Source organism: Anopheles arabiensis, chromosome X, assembly GCF_016920715.1.
Source record: "Anopheles arabiensis isolate DONGOLA chromosome X, AaraD3, whole genome shotgun sequence".
Classification (NCBI taxonomy): Eukaryota; Metazoa; Arthropoda; class Insecta; order Diptera; family Culicidae; genus Anopheles; species Anopheles arabiensis.
This window is the reverse complement of record NC_053519.1, coordinates 13933537-13955581: the sequence shown is the minus strand read 5'-3', so window position 1 is coordinate 13955581 and position 22045 is coordinate 13933537. Positions and strand designations below refer to the sequence as shown.

The following is a 22045-nucleotide window of genomic DNA, read 5'->3' as shown; positions in this document are numbered from 1 at the left end:
TATTCGATGTCGCCCAGAGTAGAGCGGAGTAGTCCGTAGTCGAGTAGAGTCTACTGGAATCAGAATTATTCGGAGTCGTCCAGAGTCGACCGGAATCAGAGTTATTCGGAGTCGTCCAGAGTCGAGCGAAGTCGTCCAGAGTCCGGAGTCGACCGGAATCGGAGCCGGTCGGAGTCAACAGGAGCCGTGCGGTGCAATGTACTTGTGATCAGGCATTTCATTTCGTTGTGTTTTTTACTTTTACTTTGCGCATGCACTGCATCTACAGGCCTTCGACCGATCCCGGACGACTCCGAACGATTACGAACGACTCGGGATGACTCCGACTCCCAACGACTTCGAACGACTCCGGACGACTCCGGATATTGCTGGGTGGACAGATTTGACAGATTAAATGTCAAATCAGTACAATTTGCTTCAAGTTAGGTATAAATGGCATTTTGGCTAACAAATTGAAACCGCTTAAAAGCCAGAAATATTAGAATTTTCTGCACCAATTATCTCAAATAAATGATAAAGTGTAGAAAAGCACTAAATTAAATAAAAAATAACTCCGAGTAATCAATGGTATTTTAGTCAAAACGTGAAATTCGACATACGCGGATATTCGAGTTACGCGGATTCGTCGGGAACGCAGAAACCGCGTAACTCGGGAACAGACTGTATATGGAAATCACTAGCAACCAGAACCAGAAGTTCAACAGAGACAACTAAGGCCCGTGTCTGCACTTCATGAAGTCGAACGCGCTGATAAAATTGTATATGCAATTTGACAGAGAATGTAACCCGGAGCTCTAGCAGCAATAGAACACGACATCGAACATGAAAAATGCATAGGACTTCACATGTTCGATTTGTGGGTTATCACATCGAACATGTAAAATCCCATATATTTTTCATGTTTGATGTCGCGTTCGATTGTTGCTAGAGCGTCCCAATCATTTGTTGGGTTAAATTCCCTAGTACAATTTTCAGATCGACACTTCAGAAAGGCCTCATTAGACTGCTATGAACCAAATCTAAACCAAATCTCCTTTAAATAAATGAAAGATGTTATTTTCTCGTGCTGCTATTCATGGGACAGATTAGCTTCCATCTCCGACAACCCCCCCCCCGCTCACACTTCAAAGCCTACCGAAAACTACCGAAAAAATCTTAAACTCCTACCGTAAACTACCTATAAAATTTTGATGCGCCTACCGAAAACCGCAAAAATAATCTGGCCACTCTGCTTCTGGTAGCCCAATCTGTCAGACGGATGCATCCGGTGTTACCTGCCGTTTCGTGTGCCCATACTCGCCCGTCGATCCTGTGCGAGCAGTTGAAAGTGCATCATAAAACTGTAAACATTCGAAAATGGGCGACAACAAAACGTTCCTGGGGGCGCTAAGGCCAGATCAAGTCAGTGCGTTAGCGAGCGCGGTAGCGAGAGTGAGGGGAAGTTTGGAGGCATATTTTCGACATATGAAAGAACCCGTCAAGCGAAATGGGCTGGTGTATATCCGTGGATCGCAAGCTTACGAGCGGCGTATTCGTAAATTGTATAATTGTACACCCCACCGTGGCAGGGTGCGAGCACCCCCTTCCCACCCACGCCGCCCCTTCCCACTCGAGATCGCTCCAGAACCGGAGCAAACGGAAGCGGCAGGTAATGGGTTTAGTGGAGGGATAACGCCGCCAATGCGCCGTTCCGTAAAGCATGTTGTTTTCATTTTGTAGCCAACCTTCTCCGGCCGGCTGAGAACGAGGATGCGATGGAAGAGCAGCAGGAAGCAGAAGCGGTGGAAGAGGAGGAAGAGGAGTGGGTCGCACCGTACAGCAGTGTGGAGCGGGACAGCGAGCCGGATGATGATGAGGATGATGCGGTGCCGCCCGAGGCGTCCGACACCGATCGCCCGTACGGTGACGCTTCGCTCGCGGAAGGCTTACGGCTGTGGGTGGCGGAAAATGGCGTGCCCGATCGCACGGTGGACCGGCTGCTGGGTCACTTACGGCAGTGTGCACCGCAGCTCGCATTGCCGCGCAATGCACGGTCGTTCGGTGGCACGATGCGGTCGCCTTTCGTCCTGTCCAAGATCGTGTCCATCAGTGGAGGCAGCATGTGGTACCAGAGCATCGCCGAAAGCCTGCAAGCGTACTATCGGTAAGCACACTGGCAACTGGCTTCTTCTGCATTGCGTACACGTGGTTTTGTTTGTCTGTTGCAGCTTCGTGCAGCCGACCGAAGATGGTCTCATCCTGGACTTTTGCGTAAACGGTCAGCAACTGCGCGATGGCACCCACTTCTGGACGATGCTCATGAAGGTGCACAACGTGCCCGGCACGCCCGTGATGACGGTTTCGCTTTACAGTGGCGACACCGCGCCCGGCAGCGCCGAGGAATATCTGCGCAAGTTCGTGGACGAGCTGAACGAGCTGCAGCGGCAGGGCCTTACCATACGCGACCAGACGTACTGGGTATGCCTGCGGGCAATCATTGCTAACAAACCGGCCCGTGCCTTTATCAAGGGTAGGTTGGAGGTAACCGGCGTTTGGAGGTACAATGCGCAAGCACGTACCTAATGGTGCCACTGTGCTTCTTTTGCTCTTTGCAGGTGTCGACGAGATCGACTGCTGCCTCAAGTGCACCAGCGTGCCGGAAACGGACGGTAAGCTGGTGTACTACAAGTACGAGACGGCGTGCGAACCACGCACGGACACGCTGTTTCGTGACGAGCACTACCCGGGGCACGTGAGTCACTGGACGCCGCTGCGCGAACTGGAAAACTGCGATCTCGTCCTGGACATCGTGGTGACCGAACGCCGGCAGCTAACGGAGCTGGGCGTGCTGGCCCAACTGCTGCAGTTGTGGGTGAACGGTTACCAGGGCATCGACTGTAAGCTGCTGCCGTCGCAGAAGCGGGCAATCTCGGCCCATCTCGAGCGGCTCCAGCTGCCTACCGGGTACGAACGGACGCTGCGCGACCTACGCTGCGTGGCGTTGTGGACGGCAGAGGAGCATCTGGCGTTCCTGCAGTTTGCCGGGTTGGCCGTGCTGCGGGGCCGCATGCCCGATGGAGTGTACAGCCATTTTATGCTGCTGTTTGTGGCGGTAACGATGCTGTCGACCTCGTACTACAAAGCTCGGTGGCAGATGGCGGCCGCTCTGCTGGACATTTTCGTCACCGACTACGCGGCGGTGTACAGCCCGCGGCTGGTCAACCAGCACGTGCACCATCTGCTGCACATGCACGAGGAGACGTGCCGGTTCGGCGAGCTGCACACCATCTCGGCCTACCCGTTCGTGCGCCGACAGCGCGACGCTAGACGGTGGATGCACTCCAGCGGGTACAGTCTGTCGCAGACGGTCCACCGGCTGCTGGAGCTGCAGCAGGTCGAGGTGAACCGGCGCTGGGATACGGCCTGCGAGGATGTGCCGTCGGTGCAGACGGTCGGCCACGACCCGATCGCGACCGTTCGACGAGGGTTCCAGCTGCGTCGGAACTTCCGCGACCAGTTTGCCTTGACCGATACCGGCGCGGTGGTGATGTACGAAGATGCCACCAACTTCGAGGACTCGGGCCTGGTTGTGCATGGGTACACCTTCACCAGACAGGTGCCGGCGTTCTCCGATCCGTTTTGCTCGACCGAAGTGCACATTTACTCTGCCACCATGGACAGCTTGGAGCGGCATGTGCTGCGCGATTTTCCCACCAGCATGCTGCTGTGCAAGGTTGCGGCGGTGCAAACCGAGGTCAGCGATGAATACATATTTGTGCCTGTGCCCGGTACCTACCTGGCGTGAGATGAAGCGGTTTAGTAGAAGGCGGTCGTAAGAATTTCAAGCATTACTTATTTGCGTTATGCAGAACATGCGATATTTGATTTAAGATTTTACGTATTATGTATCATTCGTGCATTATTTCACACTTGGAACGGATTCCAATAAAACAAAACTATTTTGAACTATTTTCAACTCCAACTCGTTACGAAACAGTTACTTGTCGTTCGCAAAAAACGACGAAAAGTAGCAAAATGCATTGGCATTTGAACAAGGATATTCTCAATATCCTCCGTTTGATGGAAACCAGAATCGATCGAAATTCATCACGTGAGGATCGTCATTGGATACCTTAGTCCCTTACTGTTCATTCTGTTCCTCAATGACTGTACTTCTATCCTTCTTCTTAACGGCTTCTTGCTATATGCGGATGATGTTAAACATTTTCTTCCTGTATCTTCTACAGCTGATTGTTTAGTCCTTCAATCCTGGCTCTGTAAATTCTCTACATGGTGTGCTTGTAACGGTTTAGTCCTGTGCCCTGCAAAAATGTTCTGTCTTATCTTTCTTCCGATCCTCTACAAGTATAACTCATGCGTCTGTGATGCCCCTATTCCCCATGTGTCCTTGCCTAAGGATCTTGGTGTCTTCTTTGACCCGAGTCGCTCTTTCAAAGAGCATACGGACTATGTCATCAACAAAGCCAACAAAAGTCTTGGTTATATTTGTCGCATGTCCACTGCAATTCGCGATCCTTTATGTCTTAAGTCCCTTTATTGTTGCTGAGTCCGTTCCGTACTGGAATATGCCTGTATCGCCTGGTCTCGTGTCCAAGTATCTCTGCTCCAGAGGATTGAGAGGATCCAGAGACGTTTTACGAGGATTGTATTTCGTAGGTCGCTGGGTCATCACTCTTTTCCGCTTCCTTCGTATGACGATAGATGCACTCTATTAGGCCTTGCTAAGTAGGAGCGCCGCCTCTCGGTCGCTCAGGCTTTTTTCGTTGCTGGCATATTGCTTAATACGATTGATACTCCTTCCCTTCTGTCGCGTTTTTATTTGTATGCGCCTTGTCGCACCTTACGTTATCGTTTTCGTCTCCAGTTACCTATATGTCGTGCACGTTTTGCTCGCAATGAGCCTTTTGTAAGAGCTATTTCGTCTTTTAATAGTAAGTCAGATCTGTTCGATTTCAACCTATCCTATTCTGTCTACCGATCCCGTCTTCGCTCCTTTTTCGCACCAGAAACTCCTTCCATCTCTCTTCCGGCCTCTTCTTACTCCCGAATAATTATACACTTTAGTCAGTAAGCACTATTGGCTGTAACCCAACGTGGCCGAGCAATTAATTGAAATAAATAAATAAAGAAATAAACAAATACTTCAATGGTCAGTTATGTAGAAACCTTGAGTCTATTCGGCTCTACTTCAGTACGAATGTACTGCAGGAATAATAAAAAAGACTTATTTTTATAGCTGCAGTGCGTTCCTGCTGTCCTGGTTCGTAGAAATCGTGCTCAGTCTCATCAAATCTTCGATCAAATATTCAAACATCCAAGCATCCATATAACCTTCGTGTAACATTCGGCTCACATTACGTCCTTCTGAGGATAATCACAGTCAACATATGCCAGCATCTTCAGCATTCATTTCGACGATCATTGAAGTCGGAATATTTATGGCTAAATGTGTCTCGACACTTCACTTCAATCTAGGCCAGAAAATCCCGGTCGCCAACAACCTTCGGAGTCAGCCCATTTGCGGGTTTCCAGATGAACCTGTTGAAGCTTGCTAGCGTGGACAAAGCAGTTATGACGAATGACAGCATTCGGGGAAGATCCGAGCAGAATACACCCACATTTGTTTTTGGAACCTAAACTTATCCTAAACCCACACCCTTCAACATTTCTGAGATCACTGCGCTACTGGACCTAACCCAATTCACATTTTCGAGTTCTAAAATCGGGGTTTCGAGCTATTTCCCTTAAACTGGCACCTTAAACTTCTCTTAAACTGCACCAGTTTAGAAAAAAGCTCTTTAAAATCGACTGTGAAGTGTATTTTTCGATACTTTCTTCTCTATCCTTTGGAAAATAACGTTTCCAATGCTTATTACTGGTCGTATAGTTTATTTTATACAACAACAAAAAACCCATCGAATTTTCACCAAATAACGCCGTACGAAATGTACCTTCGTTTTGCGCCAAATATTCAAGCAAATTAATCTAAAACAAATTGGACGGCATCTTCATCCAATAGAAGAAGGTCATTCGCACACACAAACGAAATTTAGATACTTTCTACACGGTTTATCCCACAGAAATCCATATTTTTTGGTTTCTGGAGCACCATTCGAACAGATCATGGTTAAAAATTTAGAACAAATGTTACCTGGGAAAACTGATCCAGATTCCTAATCGATTCTGGAACTTATTCTTACCTCAAACCACTCCTTGAACTGATCCTCAACCCGGTCCTAGAGCTAATGCTGAATCCGATCGGTCCATGTTTCAGGGCCCCAAAGCCATTCCGGGACTGGAACTGATATTAAACCCGTACCTGTCCTGAAAAAAGTAGTGTATTGGTTCCTAAAAACCTTTCCTAAAACGGATCTTCAACCCATACCGAACCTGGAACATATCTTAGAACCATTCCAGGCCTGGAACTGATCCTTACCTTATACCGGTCCTGAAATTGATCCCGGTTTTGTACCGTTGAATCCCAAACCTCAAACTGATGCTTAACCCATAGCCTTTCTTCAATTGGTTCTAGTACATAACGGAGCTGGAACCTTTCAGGAACCCATACTCTTGTGGAATTAATACTTGATCGATAGCCTGGTCCTGGAACTGATCATAAACCCATATTAGATCTGGAATTAATCCTAAATCCAGAGCATTCCTGAAACATATTCTGAAACCACACCATTCTTGAAACTAAAACCGATCCCATGCCATTCCTGGAATTGATCCCAAGCTGATATGAGTTCTTAATCTATTCCTTTTTTAATATTATTTGAGATAGTAATACATGTGTTCTATTCATTTTCTGAATACGCTCAAACTTCTTTTAAAAATTACCATCCACGTGTTTGGAGCCTTCAAGATGCGCAATTACTTCCAGTCTGGGTTGGATGTTGGACCCCGATGCTTGATCTACGTTTCTCTCTACACTGCGCAGAAAACGTAACTATCACAATCCGATCTCTCTCGGCGCACATCGTTGGCCTCTCTCTCTGTTACTGTCTCTTTTTCTCTCTCGTCCAATCGTCTTCTGACCGTTGCACAATTTTAAACAACTCCACACACTCGACAGACAGACGGAAGGCCACCATCTAATACCTTCTGAAGGGTGTGCGCGGGGAAAAGCCTACCGTAATGCCACCGGAGAAAGATATAAACCAATAAGGAGGAAATTTTTGACCATGCGCCATAGAATGAAAGACACACTCACACACATATGCGGGGAGTCATATGACGCACGTTTAAAGCTTTGTTGCCGTCTCCGGCCGAGCAAGCGAACTCGAGAGCCCGATGCCATAACGTGTCGCAAAGCCGATTAAATCCATAACCACAGGAACGCCGGATTCTTCCGGTGTTGTGTGAGGAAGCCTGGCCAGTGAAGGTCTTCTACCCACTGCGCCCAGATCTCCTTCCCTACCCACAGTTCTCCCTAATTGATTGCGAAGCAGTGCAGGACGAAAAACCCTCCTCCCGTGGGAAATATCTGCGCACACACACGCACGTTGAAGACGGGAGCATTACGACACACGGTGGCGTAACAGGTCGCACATTGAGCCGCTCGGTCGCATCACTTTCACTTGGGGCGCGTTTGGCAAACGTGTCCGGTCGTTGGTCGTCCGGAAAATTCACCCCCCAACACACACACACACACACACACACACATACGCAGGCAGTCGTTGGCGTCGGCGAGTTTCACGCAGGCGGCTAGTCAGTGGCGGACGATACACACGGCCAACCACAGCTCACAGGCTTAGTGCAGTGCAAACCGTCCAGCAGGACACAACACAATCATCTAGACTAGTCTAGGCCAGTAGTAGCAGCAAGTAGCAGCAGCAGTTCTCCAAAGATGGACGGTGTTGGTGACCAGAAGGCGGCCGAGCCGCTGTACGCCCGCGATGCCGAGACGGCCGACGGTGGCATGTTCGCGAAGAAAAAGGAGGAACCCAAATGGGTCCGTGTGATCGTGGTGTGCATCTATCTGTTTACGGTGTCGTTTGCCGCGCTGCTCCTCTCGCTCTACTACATCTTCTTCTGGACGCCGAAGATTGAGCCGTACGAGGACGACAGCCCCGAGCGGTTAACGGGGTGCGATCAGGACGATTAGCGCGGGAGTCGGCGCAGTCACACTCCCCACCAATCAATCCTTTCCCGGTTGCGGATGCAGCAGAGCAGTTACTTAGCTTTAAGGTAAGCTGGCTGGCGTAGGGGGGGGGCTACTTCAAAGCGCTTTTTAGGTTGTTTTATTTTTGTGGTGAGAAGTAACAGTAAGAATTATGCAATTCTATGCATCGTGTGTGTGCTTGTTTGGAAGAATTTGTAGAATCCATGACCCGTAATAGGATTAACGGCGGCACACAACGTTACATAAAACACAAGTCCTCCCCGGCCCCTCGATAGTGGCAAAGTAGTGGACCGGCAAAGGACACATTACCGAGGTCGGCAGTCCGTCAAGGGAGTGGATTATTGAAAAATTGCTTAGCAAACAACATTCCAAACGTCGAGCCGATCACGGTTCATTACGGTCCAGCGCTTTTCTTTGAATGGTTTGCGTACGATGCGGCGTGTTTTATTCCCCCCCCTCTCTCTCTCTCTCTCTCTCTCTCTCACTGAAGCAGCTTTTCACATTCAAAAACAAATATGGAGATGTTTTCCAATGAGATTGGAAACCGTCCCAATTGGCTAAAAACCTCACATGCAAAAGTCACATGATGGAGCAGACATTTATTTAGATTATTAATCATTGCTTACTTTGAATGTCCAACGGGAGGTGTGGGGTTTGGGTGGCATGGGGGTAAGGCTAGGTTTAATGGCATCAAGGAAAAACCCAGCTCACTTAACGGTCCGGATTAAGTGCCAGGCGAACAATGGATGTAGGAGCAGCGCCAAATGCGTTTGCTTGCGTTTGCACTGACAACTACGCTACAGGGGTTTTGTGGATTAATTTTATTATTTTAAACCTCATGCATTTCAACATTTTTTTTTGAAACAGACTAATTGGTTCAATGTTCCTGTTTTGGGCATACATAGTTTTGTTGTTATTTTACGTTGATACTGATCAATTGCTATGACTCCCTGATCCAGCAAGAAGGTTTGTTCAGTATGGTAAAAAGCTACTAGCTTCAGTAAAAGGATACTAGCTCTATGAAAAATCCTTAAGAAGTTCGGGAAATAACAAAATCGGTCGTTCTGACAGCATTTACATGTTTTTGTTGCTTCTGGATCGTTTTTTCTTTCGTCGTGTCATCGTGCTTACAATTTATTGGCATTGTTCAGGCATTTTTGAAACAAGTTTGACGAACAAATTTAAACAAAACTTTTATGGAAAACGCTCAACAAATCGTGGCATGAGTTAACCAGATTGTTGAGAAGCTTTCAACACCCAGGCAAACCTTGGAAATATTAAACCTTATTCTTCTTCTTCTTCTACTTCTTCTTCTTCTTCTTCTTCTTCTTCTTCTTCTTCTTCTTCTTCTTCTTCTTCTTCTTCTTCTTCTTCTTCTTCTTCTTCTTCTTCTTCTTTTTCTTCTTCTTCTTCTCCTTCTTCTTCTTCTTCATGGCTTATCAACTTACGCGGTAATGCCGGCCTATATACACTTCCGAGACTTTTTTTTGATGCTGTCTTTAGTTATTTTCCTTTTTCTATTCCTCCCAAATCTTTTTGGTTTCGTCCCTGTATCAGTATCACGCAGCCAAATAATCAGTCCTTGCTTTGGTCTGGGAATTGATTATGTCTAGTTATCACACCCGGTGTTTAATTTTTAGACTCGAGTCTCTCGATACTTGTCTACGTACCTGCTCGTCTTTTAAGAAACTATAGGCTGCTAAGAGTTAACCAAACTAGACGTGCATACAGCGATAATGAACCTTTGACTGCGATGGCTATCAGATTTAATGCACACTATGACTCTTTTGACGGGAATTCCCTGTATTAACCTGCATTTCTTGCTGAGATACATTGTACCGTGATGGTGTATGTTATTTATTGCTACCCTAGACAACTTAGATAGTTTATAAGATCAGTGACAAGGCTAATGATGGCCAATCACTTAGCAAATACAAATATACAAATAAATGTCGGGCCTTGTTATGACCAACGCATCTATTGGATTGCCCAGGCCAGGTAGTCTCGTCTAAAGAGAAGCCTATACCAGATAAGAATAGGCCTTGTGATTGCGATCAATGCACACAAATGTATAGTTTCAATGTGATGTGCATTAGGGAGTTTCTGGGAACAAGATGCTAGAAAAAAACGTGCCTTAGATGAGTTTTGAAAATTACCCTTATCCAGATCTACCCATGTTAATGCTTACACATGCTAACATCGTTTAGATTTTATCTCATCCAGTTGACTGTAGTCGTCCAGTTATCACATTATTTTTTTTTGTATTTGAAAATATTGTTTTTGCATCGTCTGCATGTTGGCTTGAAAAAAAAAACAACATCAAAACCAATCAATTTCAACAACCCAATGGGAAATCTGTCGCTAAACAGAAACCCACTAACCCTGTCTTTTGGAGCGCGCCATCGTATCTCCGTCGAATCCGCTCTTTTAGCGACCTTTTTGACCTTTTGTGCATGGCTTCCTATAATAGTTTTATAATTTCATTTAAAACAGTACCATACACACACACACACACACCCGTTCGATTAGGTCGTTATAGGTAACATTAATCCCCATGAGCCAAAAACGGGGGAAAGAAACCGCGACCGCGTGTGCCTTGATTTTCCGCTCCGCTCCGTGTGTGTCGTTGTCCCGAGAACGCCGTGAACTCCAATCTCGGGACACTCTCCGTCCGCCCCAACAAAGAAAGGAGCCAACATTGTAGTGCTCCGTGCGTGTGTGTGTGTGTGTGTGTACGTGCTGCATTGATTGGGAGGGAGATTTTTCCGACGCCAATGCTCAAATCTCTCCCGCGCGCTCGTGCAGGCTCGGGCCCCAAGAGCGAGAGAGCGCGCACGTACCCGAGCAATGGAGCGGACGTTCGCTAAAAGTGCGGGGATGGAATGTAGGGAAAACAATTGGCATATCCTAGCCATGATTTCCACCATCGGCCACTGTTTAGTTCCGATGGACGTGCCCGAGCGAGTGGCGTTTTTCTTTTTGTTTACCCGCACAGCAGTGGACTAGAAAAACGGAAAAAGGTGCAAATCGAGCGCACGCTGGTGCTGTGTTTCGTGCGCGTGTGACCGTGTGTGTATGTGAGTGTTTTATTTTCCACACGGAAATCGTGTTTTTCCATCGCTTCAAAAACAAAACAAAAATCCATCGCTGCGGCAAAAGCGGCACAATTCGTTCCAGGCGGCGGCCATCCCGGGCAAAGGATGTAACACGCCACGGTGCAGTGGAAAGCGACCTCGGAAAACTCGGCGCCATCAACCACTGTGCTTCTCCATCAATCGCAACTTAACCGCGGCGGGTTCGGTGACACACTGGAAAAGGGGCAGTACAGGACCTGCCGAAGGGAAAGACGGCACCAAGCCCCGTGTGCTCTTTGTGCAAAGCGCGCACAAAACGTAAAATGTAAATTTATTACCATTAGGCGCAAACATAAAACAGATAGCGCTCGATGAGAGGGCGTGTGTGTGTGTTCTGAGGGTGTTTGCTTCGGTTTCCTCAATAAAAGCGAGCTCGTAAATCCAGTCCGCTGTGTGTATGTGGCGGGGCAGGCAAATGCATTTTCCGATCAAAGCGCGCATCAGAGCCGTCTCAGGTCATGACAGACATTCCGAGACTATAAATTTGTGTATGTTTTTTTCCCCCGTGTTTCCCGACGCTCTGTGTTTGTGTTTTTCCTCACCCACAAACCACAACCATCATATCCCGTCAGGTATTTATGAGTGAGTGGTAATAAAATCCGCTTCTGGCAAATGGATCAGTGTGGCACCGAGTGTGTGTGTGTGTGTGTGTGTGTGTGTGTGTTGAAAGGCTGGTTGGAAAATAATTAACTTGCTTTCATCGCGCTGGATGCCGCGGGAAATGCTTAACCTAATTTTGTTGCCCCCTCCACCAGGCAGCACACTGACCTACGGCATATGGGAAGGACCAGCCAGTGCCAGTGCCAGTGTGTGTGTGTGTATCTGCTTGTATTTGTGCGCCGTTTAATTGCCGTAATCCATTTAGGGAGCGACAAATCGAATCAACGCTATCTATCAATTTGCGTTATTAGACATACGGAAAAAGGAAGGAAGAAAAGAGGAAATAAATTAAGCAAAAGCATGGTGAGAGAGATAAGCTATGTTGGTGGCTGCTTATCTTGAATCAAAAAGACAGGCAACGGTAGGATGAAAAGGAAAAGAAAAAAGAAAAACAAACGATCCGCAGGAATGAAGCGCACGGAACCCACGGCAGGCCACATGTATTGCCTTTACCCCAGCTTTGCGCTACCATCCCGCGCTCAGTGAGCGGTTGTTTGGAAAAATCAATATTTATTTCCACGCGTTCGTAATTAGCCGCCCGTCCTGTGCGCCCTCCTGCCATATGGCGAAAAAATAGCGCACACAGTTGTTTGTGCAGCTCTGCTTTTGGCCCGAGCGCGCTCGCACGCCCGCACTCTCGCGCGTGTTTACATTTAGCCGACACGAACGGCGTGTTTTGTCTCGGCAGGGCAGCAGTGGCCAGGGATCGGCAAGCAACCGATCCGGAGTTTATCGCACTTAAAACACAAGTGGCTGATGGTAGTTCTAGCAAAATTGCGTTGTTATTGTGGCGGTGGGAAGCATTTTTGGCTCCAAAGGATATTTTGCCAGATGCCCAACATTTCTTGAAAAAGAGCGCTATCAGCTGTTCTGCACTAGACTCGTTCAGGTTCTAGTCTGTCTCAGGAGTGTCCGAAACCGCTCACGGTCTCACGCCGTTCAACTGCCAGTCCTTGCCACCTGAATTTGGGCCTCTATCCTTTTGGACGGCCTAAAATGACTGTGCGAGCTGGGTCGTCAGTGAGGTCGCCGCACATCTCGTATAGCTCGTCATTATAGCGGCTCCTCCATTGTCCTTGCACACATACGGGGCCAACGATCCTTCCGAGCATCTTCCTCTCGAACGCAGCTAAGAGGGTTTAGTCAGATGTCCATGTCTCAGAGGCGTATGTGAGTACCGGAACTATATAGGTACTATATAGTCCCAGCTTCGTCCGTCGCGACAGGTTCCTTGAGGTGAACTGATTTTTCAGGCTGTAGAAAGACCGGTTGACAGTCAGCGTCCTTGTGCGCAACTCAACTACAATGCTATTGTCGTTGCTGACCTTTGACCCGAGATGATCTTTGATATCTGTACGTCACGCTTACGTAAATTTAGATTTGTTGTTGGTAGAGTCGTTGATGTTGCCCCTATCAGTTTGGTCTTTGCCTCGTGTATCTGCAATCCGAGGTTCTCTACCGCCTGATCGATCCCTTGATATGCTTCTGCTACATAGGAGAGCCGCAGACCAATGATGTCTATATTAGTGTTGGGTGTATCTGATTCAGATTCATGAATCTGAATGAATCTTTGAAATGATTCAATGAATCTGAATCTCGGTTGGTAAGATTCATGTATCTCAATAGATCAAGGGATTCATAAATCTCAAAAGATTCATCGAGCTTGAGCTTCTTACTATTCTTCTTCTTGGCGTAACAACCTACGTGGTCATGCTAGCATATACATGTTTTCGCGACTTCTTGGGAAGTACCACGCAGCCGTATAGTTAGTTTTGCTACAGGGAGACGGTCCATGCGAGGCTTGAACCCACGACGGGCATGTTAGGTGGGATCGCGCAGTCAATATTTGGAAAATAATACATCTCTAAGGATTCATGCATCCCTGGAGATATGTGGATTTAAATGGATTCATTAATCTTTCGAGATTCATGAACCCTTCAAGATTCATGGATATTTTGGGATTATTGAAGATTGGATGCATGATGCATGAGTTTTTTTTGAGATTCATGAATCTTTGAGGAGTGGATTCGAGATTCGAATTACTCATCACTGAAGATTCATATGAATGAATCTCAACGAAAGATTCATGAAACCGAACACTAGTCTATATCATCAGCGTATGCCATGGTCTGGGTTGACTTATAGAAGAAGGTAACAGACTTATAGAAGATCGCGAAGTCGCGTTTGGGCCTCTCTAGCGCCAAGTTGAATAGGAGACAGGCAAGTCCGTCCCCCTGGCGTAGACCTTTGGTGGTAGCATAAAGTTCTTGAGAGTTTTCCATCCACCCTCACCTGGCATGTGACGTTGGTCATAGTCATTCTAACTAGCCTTATAAGTTTGACCGGGATTCCAAAAGAGGCTGAAGAGGAAGATCTGAACAGTGGTTGAGTTTTAAACCAACAGTTTTCATTTAAAAGCAAGAAAGAAAACTACCATTTTATGCCATTTGTTGGACAAACACTTCTAGCGAGATTAGGCTAAGCTGCCTGATTTCTTCGCACGAATTTTTGAGGAATGAGTAGTGTTGCGGAACGGAGAGCATGCTTGGTAATAATATCTATCTATAATATATAATATAATATCAATAACAGGAAAGGCTATCCAATATAATCAATTGAGACGACTGTCTAAACTGTAATATACATCATATCACCCGACCAATGGCCAAAGAAAGGTTTGAAACATGCCACGCCAAGATTGAAAAGTCTTAGTTCACGTCAAAACGTTCTGAAATTTCAAAGGAATTATTTAAAATGCATCTCCTGCTAATTTTTGTCCTTTTTTATCATGTTTTGGTCTATTTGCTGTCTTTTTTGTATTTCATCTAGGAGTTTCAATTCCAAATTCCACTTCAAAACTGGCAAAACATCGCTCATGATTTATTTTCCCGCCAGGGTTCTGATACCGAGCACTAATGCTGATGATTCGCTTCTCGTTATTTGTCTGCTAACGGTAGATAAAAGAAGACTGTTGTGGAAACCAACCAACATTTTGTGGAAACCTTGAAGTCACTCAGAAATTGGCGCTAAAAGCTTTAGTTACACAAAAACATTTTCCACAAAGAAATAACTATATCAATCGTGAAGTAATGTATCCAATAACAAAAAATTGACCCTTTTGCTCGAAAACGGCTTGCTAACCCCTGCGCTACAGAACGATTCTGCACACTTGAACACATATTAGCACGCCCGTCGCCTCAGCGAGCCGTGTTGAGCAGCTGAACAGTAAACAAAAATGTAACAGTTGCCTAATTTAACCCATTCCCCCTCCCCTCCCCCCACCCCCCCCAATACATGCAGAGACACACTGACACACCGAGCGGGGTTCCGATGCGATAGGCGGCCAACGGGGGAACGGCACACAGCAGCAGCATGAGCTACACGGCCGAGGAGAAGATAAAGCTCGCGGGCGAAGACTCGAAGGATCGGCTGTACGAGGCGAAACAGAACCAGAAGGCGATACGCATCCTGACGGTGGCGGCGTACGTGCTGTGCGTGTCGCTGGTCGCCATCATGCTGTCGCTCTACTACATCTTCTTCTGGGATCCGAGCACGAACCCGATGCAGCAGAAAACGCAAACGATCGGTCGGTTTCGGGGCGTTTGCGACAGCCGCCGGGGATTATCACCGGAGTGTATCACTAATTTGTGCTTCTCTCTTTTTTGTATCTCCTCTTTGCACCCTCCAGATACCCTTATCATACCGGACCATCTGGCGATCCGGCTGGCGAACCGCAGCGAGGTGCCGGCGAGCCGCTTTTTCCACACCTTCTACCAGCACCTGGTGCAGGATCGCGTTGTCAAGATCCGGAAGGAGGTGCAGATCTCGGAGTCGACCAATCTCACCAAACTGATCGAGCTGTACCATCAGCAGCAGCAGCAGCAGCACCGTCCGGGCAAGCAGGTGCCGCCCGACGGTCCACTCTCCTACCAGGTGCAGGCGGAACAGCAGCCAGGCTCGGCCGCGAGCGATGGGCCCCGGCTGCACACGGACGAGGACGACGGTAGCGACGATTACGAGCAGAGCGGCAACTACGAGCTGTATTCTAACCACACCACCATCCAGCTCGATGCCGACGAAACCGGGCCGCAATGAGTGGCCATTCTCACTGCATTGCTTGGCGCCCGCAACAGACGCACCACCCCCGGCTTAGTCACGACTCACACACACACACACACACACACACACACGCATCTCGGTGCGGAACTATACATACAGGAATTGCGCGCACACGTTTTCGTACGATTTTAATGCACCAAACACCACCCCACACACGTAACTGCTACAAACTGAGGAAGAAGAAACAAATATTATATACCTATATATATACATATATACACGGCACCGACAGCAGAACAGGGAAGGTATGCGCTGCATGTGGTGACATGAGGGACGGACGAGCGCGGGCGCGTATCCTGCGCATGGTTTGTTGTGCGCCACGTGCTGACGCACGCAGATGGGGAGAATGGTACCAGTGGAGCAGTGTAACTTTGTGGCCTAAAACCGAATTAACGTGCGTGCGTGTGTGTGTCACTAACCCAACCAAATGTGTAAAATGCAAAACAAAAAACAAATCTCTAAAAACGGACACTCTTTCCCAATCCATCCGAGCGGACCGTGCCAAGGCCGCGCGGTGTAAGGCGAGTTGGGCGGTGTAACTCTTGCAATCAACTGCACACCCTGCAGGATGTACAGGGAAGGTAGGGAAGGGAGCACACCATACAAAGACAGCAGCTATCGGTTGTACCTTCCCCCCCACGCGCCCTTTGGGCGTTTTCCTCTCGCGCGAATGTTTTAAACGTGAAGATATTTAACTATATTAACGGATAGCGTTTTAGTACCTTTTGGACGAGCTAGCAAGTTTATAGCGAGCGAGAGAGAAAGAGAGAGAGAGAGAGAGAGTATAGTTGTTCTCCTGTTTGATTGTAGAGCCCTCTAGGAGCACGTGGTTAGGATAGTAGACACCACCGAAACAATAGGTCTTTTCTGCATCCGCTGCCTGTCGTCCGGTTCGAGCAGAGAGTGATTGCAGCAGACCATTACACCAAAGACGAATGCTTTAGGGAGCTTTGTTGAAAGTAGCACACATTTACCAATGGAGGCACACTTGATTGATTGAGGAGCTCGTTCGACAGCAGCAGCAGCAGCAGCAGCAACAGCACTTCAGCATGATTGTATATCTATTTAGCCTATACACACCCACAGACACACATACACATAGGTATCACAACCCAGCAACAGCAGCATGGAACCCCAACAATGAAACCGAACAACAAACCGTACTCAACATTTGACTTGTATGAAACAATAAAGCGTTTTTCGTTTTTACTCTGCACCGCACAGTAGCAGCTGGGCGCTAGCGCCCGCCGTCGCCTTCCCCTTGCTCGTCGTCCAGCTCGTCCGCCAGGGTGCCGCTGTCGTCGATCAGCTTCTTGAGGCACTCCTTCATCGAAATCCGGTCGAGGTTGCACTCCTCGCTGAAGCTCGCCCGGGTAAGTTTGCTCGCCATCCGGCGCATCTTCTCCTCCTTGATCAGCTTGCGCGCCTCCAGCTTCAGCTTGCCGGTGTACTTGCCGCCCGCCGATCGGGTGGCTGCCGCGCCACCATCGTCCTGTTCCTCCTCCTCATCCTCTACCTCCTCCGCTTCGGCGTCTTTTGCTGTGCTTGGTTGATTGGTGGTGCTGCTGCGGTCGTCGCCGTCGTCGTCAGCGTCCTGCAGCGAGGGCTGCAACCTTCCGCCCACCCGTCGCAACTTTGGCAGCGGGGGGACAGTGCCGGCCGCCTTTCTCGAATACGTCCGGTGCGGCACTTTGGTGAACAGGCTTCGTTTCCGCTTTTCCGCCCGTTTTTCCTCCTCCGCAATTTCCACATCGGCAGCATCGGGTTCGTCGTCTTGCCCGTTGCTGCCTCGCCCGGGCGGCTCCTTCTCGATCGTTTCAGCTGCATCGTTTTCCTCCTCCTCCTCTTCTTCTTCTTCCTCTTCTTCCTCTTCATTGTGTAGCGACACGGAACCGGTTGGCTCGGGCTCGCCGCTACCGTCCAGCACCGCCGACCACCGCAGCCGATCACCGGCCAGATCGTACCGGCGGCGCATGATGAAGATGCACGGTCTGGTTTTGATCTTCACCGGCAGCACCGACCGGTACTGCAGCCCGATGCTGCTGAAGCACTCGACAAACTCGACGATCTCGTGCGTCTGCGACAGCAGCCGCATCTTGTCCGAGTATTTGTCCTGCGCCTCGGTCAGCAGATAGTCGAACCGGTGCAGCATCTCATCGTCCGGCCGCAGGTTCTCGAGCTTGCTGTAGCTGCAAAAAAAAAAAAAAACGAAAACAGAACGGAATGGTTTGTGTTAGTCGAGATTCGAAAGGGAAATGGGATTTGTGCTTACGTCCAGTCGGAGTTGATCTGAGCGAACCGCGAGACGCCGCTCTGCGCAGACAGGTTGTCGATGTGGACGGACACGTTCATTTCTCCCGCCGCAAGTCGATGGAAGCTGAGGAAGAGGGATAAGCGTTGCGTATTATACGGTGTAGTGTTGGGTTTCATGAAGCTTTCGTTGCGATTCATTTATATGAATCTTCAGTGATGAGTGATTCGAATCTCGAATCGATTCTTCAAAGATTCATGAATCTCTAACGATTCACAAATCTTCAAAATTTCATGAATCTTCAAGGATTTATGAATCTCCAAAGTTATATGAATCTTCAAAAATTCACGAATCTAAAGTTGCTAAGAAGTCCCGAAAGCCTGTATGGGCTGGCATGGCCATGTAGGTTGTTGTTTCAAATAGAAGAATAATGAGAAGCTCAAGCTCTATGAAAAGTCTCGAAAGCGCCCTGTATAGGCCGGCATGTCGTCCTACGCGGACATGCGAACATGATTACGTCAAATAGAAGAAGAATCTTTTGAGATTCATGAATCTTTCGAGAATTATGAATCGTTCCATGAATCTGAATCAGGTTTACCCAACACTATTACGGTGCCTAGTGAACGATTGCCTAGACCAGCAGCTTTCGGGTGAGAATTTCTGCTAGCTGCCCAACATTCTGAGACAGCTTATGGGCTGTGACCGACTTACCGAGAGATGGCCACTCCGCCGGGATAGTTGGTGCCAGCGACCAGCAGCAGAAACATTGTCAGCAGCGTGTTCCCGAACAGATGGCCGATGCACACGAACGAAAGAAACTTGTTCCACAGACTTTTCTGCCTGTTTAACCATCTGAAAAAACAGTGGGGTGGGGGAAACGGTACGCAAACATGCAATTAATGCCGTGCCCTTTCATGTGCTCAGTCACACACACACACCCTCCCCCCGTCGACTTACAGTCGATTGCACGCGCAGGCTGCTGCCACGTTAAACAGCGGAAAGACGTAAATGATGAAGCGCAGCTCCTTGTGGGGCAGGAAGGAGAACAGCAGCACGAACACGACCGCCGGCACCACCAGCGACCGGATGCGCGTCTCCAGGTAGAGGCCGAGCGGTACGAACACGATCGAGAGGCCCATCGCGCGCGGCAGCGCGGAGTAGACGTACCACAGGAACGGCGAGGTGCCCCACTCGGAGCTCTTGTTCTGCACCGTGTTGAACCAGAACACCTCCGCCTCCGGCCACAGCAGGCGGCGCCAGAAGTAGCTGTCCACGGTGACGGTCAGCGCGACCAGCAGCACGCCGGCCGGGATGGCGATGCGCAGCAGGGCGGGCAGCGAGATGCGCTGGTAGTACAGATCGTACAGCAGGTACAGGCCGAGCAGCATGGCCAGCTCCGCCCGGAAGATGATGATGGCCGCGCCGGAGCAGACGACGAACCGCTTGACGCTCCGGTTCAGCCAGTAGTCGATCGCGAGCAGCACGAGCGGCAGCGCCATAATGTTCGGCAGCGGGCGGCTCATGTAGAACATGAAGTGGAACTGGGTGGCCGTGATCAGCATGAACCAGACGCCGACCGTCACGCCGAACCGGTGCAGGATCGTTTTCTTCAGCCGGCTCCAGGCGAACACGACCGTGCCGGCGAGCGCAAACCGAACTGTGGGCAAGGACAGACAGAACCGTCAGGGTCAGGGTCGGGGGTAAGCCTGGCGCAGCATGGCGCACACCATCTCCTACCTGCATACTGCATCCAAAACTTGTTGATCTCGAACAGCTCGAGCAGCGTCGCGATTGGCGTCACCAGCAGCGTGATGAACAGCGGGGCCAGAAAGGTGCGTGGCACCACGCCCGGGAACTCATGGTGATCGTACTACAAAGATAAATTTTGCAACAGTTGCCGTACAATGGCGCTCCACCCTCCCAGTCCACTCACCTCGGTAAGGTTCGTCCGGTGGTAGAGCAGATCGTGGATCGCCTGCAGGTTGAAGCTTTCCTCCACCTTGGTGAACGGCGTGTACACGCAGTGGGCGGCTGCAATCAGGAACACCAGCACCGACATCGCGCCCTCCCCACAGTGTGTATGTGTGCGTGTGTTGCTGCTGCTACCGAGCCCCAAACATAGAACGCACTAATCCGTGGCCGGACGTCGTTTCGCCGGAAAAAGGGGTCCTTTCGAGCGGCTGCTGCTTGAATGGCTTCTGCTGACCAGTCGCTTCGCGGCTGACACTTTGTTGGCACTCTGTGTGTGTGTGTATGAGTGTGTGTGCGCTCCCACGTACGACGCGCGTACAGCGAATTGTGTCGGTCGGCTATTTTTACTAGCGTCGAGTAGATCTAAAATAAAACCGCAACAGGCGCATCAACGCAACGGGCCGGCTGTGGTCTGTGGGCAGGGCCGGACGGACGGACCAGATCCGTAGGCCGGACAGGGGGCAAGAGAGGCATAACTCACATCATCTATGCAAAAAATTCACGTCATCGCTTATTGGTTGGCGATTCGGTCAAAAGGTTTTTGGCACAGCTTCAATCGTTGCAGCAGCAGCAGCAGCGATTGTTTTCGTATTAGGCCAAATTGAGAAGCTGCTCTCTCCGCTCCCGGCACGAAGAAGAAGCAGGATCGTGGCGACGGCTCTGGACTCGACTCGTATTTTCAGTCACCCGACGGTTGTGTTGTGTTGTTTTGCAGTGTTTGCAGAGCTGAAACAACAGAACGACTTGTTCAAACGGGCATTGCGTCGCCTGGAGGATGCTGACACAAGTGCGTCGAAAGTACTTGCGAGGCAACCGGGGCAAAACGACTCACCTGGCCGGCGGGCAGCTCCACAGCTTCTCTAGGGCGAGGGCAAAGCTCAAAATAAATATCACAACAAACGTGCACCGGGACCGGCTGATCCTCGTCCGCGGATCGTGCGCCCGCTGTCAACTGCAGCTAACGTCAGTGGTGGCCGCTTCCCACCAACAGCGCGCTGTTGGCGTCGACAAAGATGACGTTTTCACCTCGCTGTGTTTGTTTTGATATCGACCCGCACAGTGGGCCCGGCCGGGCGCCCCGAAAATGGGCTTGATTTTGGTATGCGGAGTCAGCCGAACAAACGGTTGGTTGGCTTATAACTTTTCATTCGCCTTTGAAATGCTAACTATAGTGATTAGGAAAAAAAACACATCTCTCAATCAGCGTTGCTTGCGAGCGCCTAAATGTATGCAATTTGTCAAGCAGCGATGATGTTTATAGATTAGAAGGCATTATTCATTAGTTCCGTAACACCTGCAGAATATGTTAAACTGTTTTAATAATTTTAACAAATTATTACTTTTTTTCAGGATCCCGTTAGTATTGACCCACTTAAAAACACAGTTAAAATATACATTCACCATTGCCGATGTTCTACTTGTATGGATTTAGCAATTCTTAAGGTCTCATTAGACGGAGGAAAATACTGTCATGCGATTTTGGAATCTATCCTTCAAACAGGGTTTGACAGATAGATGCCAGTCGGAAAATCGGAATTCGGCATGCTCATTTCCGATTTGCTTCCGAGTAGATTTTTTCTCTCAATGTCGATAGAGCGAATTGAATTTCCTGATAATGGGGCCCTTTCCGTTTGAAGCTCGTAGGCTGAAATTTCAGCCTGTCAGCTGTTTGCATTGTATAGCAGTTTTCGAGCAACTATCTAAGTGAGTAGAATATACAAGAGGGCTTATCCCAAGGTTTATGAATTTAGAAGACTGATTTATATCGCTTCTGTTTCTGAATGA

The 22045-nt window shown here is 48.9% G+C and overlaps 3 protein-coding genes and 1 long non-coding RNA gene across 11 annotated transcripts; 2 read left to right on the top strand and 2 right to left on the bottom strand.

Annotated features, from left to right (window-relative positions):
• The first annotated feature begins 1271 nt into the window (after positions 1 to 1271).
• LOC120906598 lies at positions 1272 to 3961 on the top strand. The gene is made up of 4 exons (XM_040318386.1): positions 1272 to 1648; positions 1720 to 2143; positions 2208 to 2509; positions 2595 to 3961. Exons 1-4 carry the CDS (start codon positions 1357 to 1359, stop codon positions 3782 to 3784), a joined length of 2208 nt encoding a protein of 735 aa, XP_040174320.1. The 5' UTR covers positions 1272 to 1356; the 3' UTR covers positions 3785 to 3961.
• A 1181-nt stretch (positions 3962 to 5142) lies between these two features.
• On the bottom strand, positions 5143 to 10529 carry LOC120905779. Its single transcript, XR_005739943.1, has 2 exons — positions 10314 to 10529; positions 5143 to 10242 (listed from the first exon to the last, which is right to left on the bottom strand). It is a non-coding gene; the product is annotated as an uncharacterized LOC120905779 (long non-coding RNA).
• LOC120905778 lies at positions 7614 to 17264 on the top strand. Of its 8 annotated transcripts, none has more exons than XM_040316892.1 (4): positions 7614 to 8190; positions 14749 to 14872; positions 15220 to 15505; positions 15608 to 17264. In XM_040316892.1, exons 3-4 carry the CDS (start codon positions 15292 to 15294, stop codon positions 16012 to 16014), a joined length of 621 nt encoding a protein of 206 aa, XP_040172826.1. In that variant the 5' UTR covers positions 7614 to 8190; positions 14749 to 14872; positions 15220 to 15291; the 3' UTR covers positions 16015 to 17264. The 8 variants fall into 8 exon arrangements, with proteins under 8 accessions (XP_040172826.1, XP_040172825.1, XP_040172821.1 ...); XM_040316887.1 differs by lacking the exon at positions 7614 to 8190 and adding an exon at positions 11071 to 11524; XM_040316888.1 differs by lacking the exons at positions 7614 to 8190; positions 14749 to 14872 and adding exons at positions 11074 to 11202; positions 11285 to 11524.
• Positions 17209 to 21251, bottom strand: LOC120905777 (probable Dol-P-Man:Man(7)GlcNAc(2)-PP-Dol alpha-1,6-mannosyltransferase). The gene is made up of 8 exons (XM_040316885.1): positions 21093 to 21251; positions 20742 to 20986; positions 20223 to 20623; positions 20027 to 20159; positions 19247 to 19946; positions 19001 to 19141; positions 18311 to 18415; positions 17209 to 18227 (listed from the first exon to the last, which is right to left on the bottom strand). Exons 3-8 carry the CDS (start codon positions 20346 to 20348, stop codon positions 17276 to 17278), a joined length of 2157 nt encoding a protein of 718 aa, XP_040172819.1. The 5' UTR covers positions 20349 to 20623; positions 20742 to 20986; positions 21093 to 21251; the 3' UTR covers positions 17209 to 17275.
• Positions 21252 to 22045: the final 794 nt, after the last annotated feature.